At 42.0% G+C, this 1,583-nt stretch overlaps 1 protein-coding gene across 1 annotated transcript; it reads left to right on the forward strand.

The window, feature by feature from the left end:
• Positions 1-1,091, forward strand: tex36 (testis expressed 36; the record flags this gene model as incomplete). Its single annotated transcript, XM_083923278.1, has 4 exons — positions 1-51; positions 149-289; positions 472-546; positions 771-1,091. 4 exons carry the CDS (start codon positions 1-3, stop codon positions 1,089-1,091), a joined length of 588 nt encoding a protein of 195 aa, XP_083779404.1.
• Between the last annotated feature and the right edge of the window lie 492 nt (positions 1,092-1,583).

The raw sequence follows: 1,583 nt of genomic DNA on the forward strand, positions 1-1,583 counted from the left end.
ATGGTAAAAGGTAGAAAACAATGTTCTTCACTGAGCAATGATGGCAAATGGGTAAGACATTCTTCATTTTAACAGATAATCAGATTATCACTAACGATAACATTCAAACCAGAGTGCATAATTAGCTTTTCTTTAATTTTCTTCTCAGTTTGCTCATCCCATCTTACCAGAAAATGAGTCGAGGAGTCGTGAGGTTTGTACAAGCACTGGGATCATGCTGACTCAGGTTAAATCATCGTTGCCTCAGGCTTTAAACTTAGAGCACTATCCTAAATGGAAAACTCAGCAGGTGGGTATGCATAGTAGGTCGTGTTTGGCATGACTGTTCTTTTTTTTTACAGTGTTGTCAGGCTTTGAAAGATTTCATTGCACTTCCTTTAAAAGCACTTCAGCCTCCTCATTTCATCCCATTCCCCTATATTCAGTTGTATTAGATTATATACTGTCCTCCCAATATGAGCTTCTTCACAGAAATCCAGAGATTATCCATTATCTGACCATGACAACAAGCATGCCTTAAAAGACAACATCTCTGTCTTCACTCGTGTGAGTATGAAAACAAATTCATCTGTGATTGCCCTATTTATTTTCATGCACGCAAAGATGGTCGAGATTAGGCATTGACCTTAAATGGTTAAGGTCAGGATAGCCCAGATAGGACCTGAACAAATGGGGTTTTTAGTTCAGATCGGGTACTGATAAGATCCTTCCGCCCCCATTACACTCTGAAAGGAACCAAATCTTTTCTGTGTCATGTTGGTATACTTCAGGGTGTGGGACGCAGGAAGTGTCTTGACGATCGCAGACAGCACAACTCCCACTTCTGTCTTTGCCAAGATGGAGCTTACAGCAGCCCTGAAGAGACCGGTGGGAACATCACAGTCCACCAGACTGACTTTACGGTGAAGCAGGCCGTTAATGTTCCAACCACCACCAGACGGTTCCCCCGCAACCACAAGCAGAAGTCAGCAGAGGCAGCTTTGGCACAGCCAGGGGAGCAATTCATGTGGTTCGGACGTCACGAGTCCGACCTCTTTCAGCCCCTGCATGTGCTGGCAGCTACCAACTGCTTAGCACCATCCAAGCCCTAAGATACTTTACATTCAGAGCACTAGATGGCATCATTAAGGGGACAAATCATACAGTGAATCCGGTGGACTTTCTGAAGGGTCCAGCTGTCAAATAAAGAACTGAATGAGCAACATCATTTAGCATATTCTCTTGTTTTGAAAGCTGTTAGGCAGAAAGGGAAAACAGGAAACTGTATTAACAAGGTTTCATTCCACACGAACCCTAATTAGCCAGGGAAGTGGACTGTCAACAATCCACATCATGCACCAACGATTTAAGTGCATCTTATTATATTCTTGAATAAATTGAAGTGCACCTGACTATGCAGACATTACGTTGTATTTGATTGTACTTAAATATTTACCTGGATCCAGACGCCCACTCCATAGTTGACTGAAATTGAGTGCAACTAGTTAGGCAATTATATATACTTGTATGTACACTTGCGCAAATTTTATATACTGTACATACGTTCAGGTATGTTATTAACATATTTAAAGGGGCACACCAGT

The sequence above is a fragment of the Echiichthys vipera genome (assembly GCF_963691815.1).
Source record: "Echiichthys vipera genome assembly, chromosome: 11".
NCBI lineage: Eukaryota > Metazoa > Chordata > Actinopteri > Perciformes > Trachinidae > Echiichthys > Echiichthys vipera.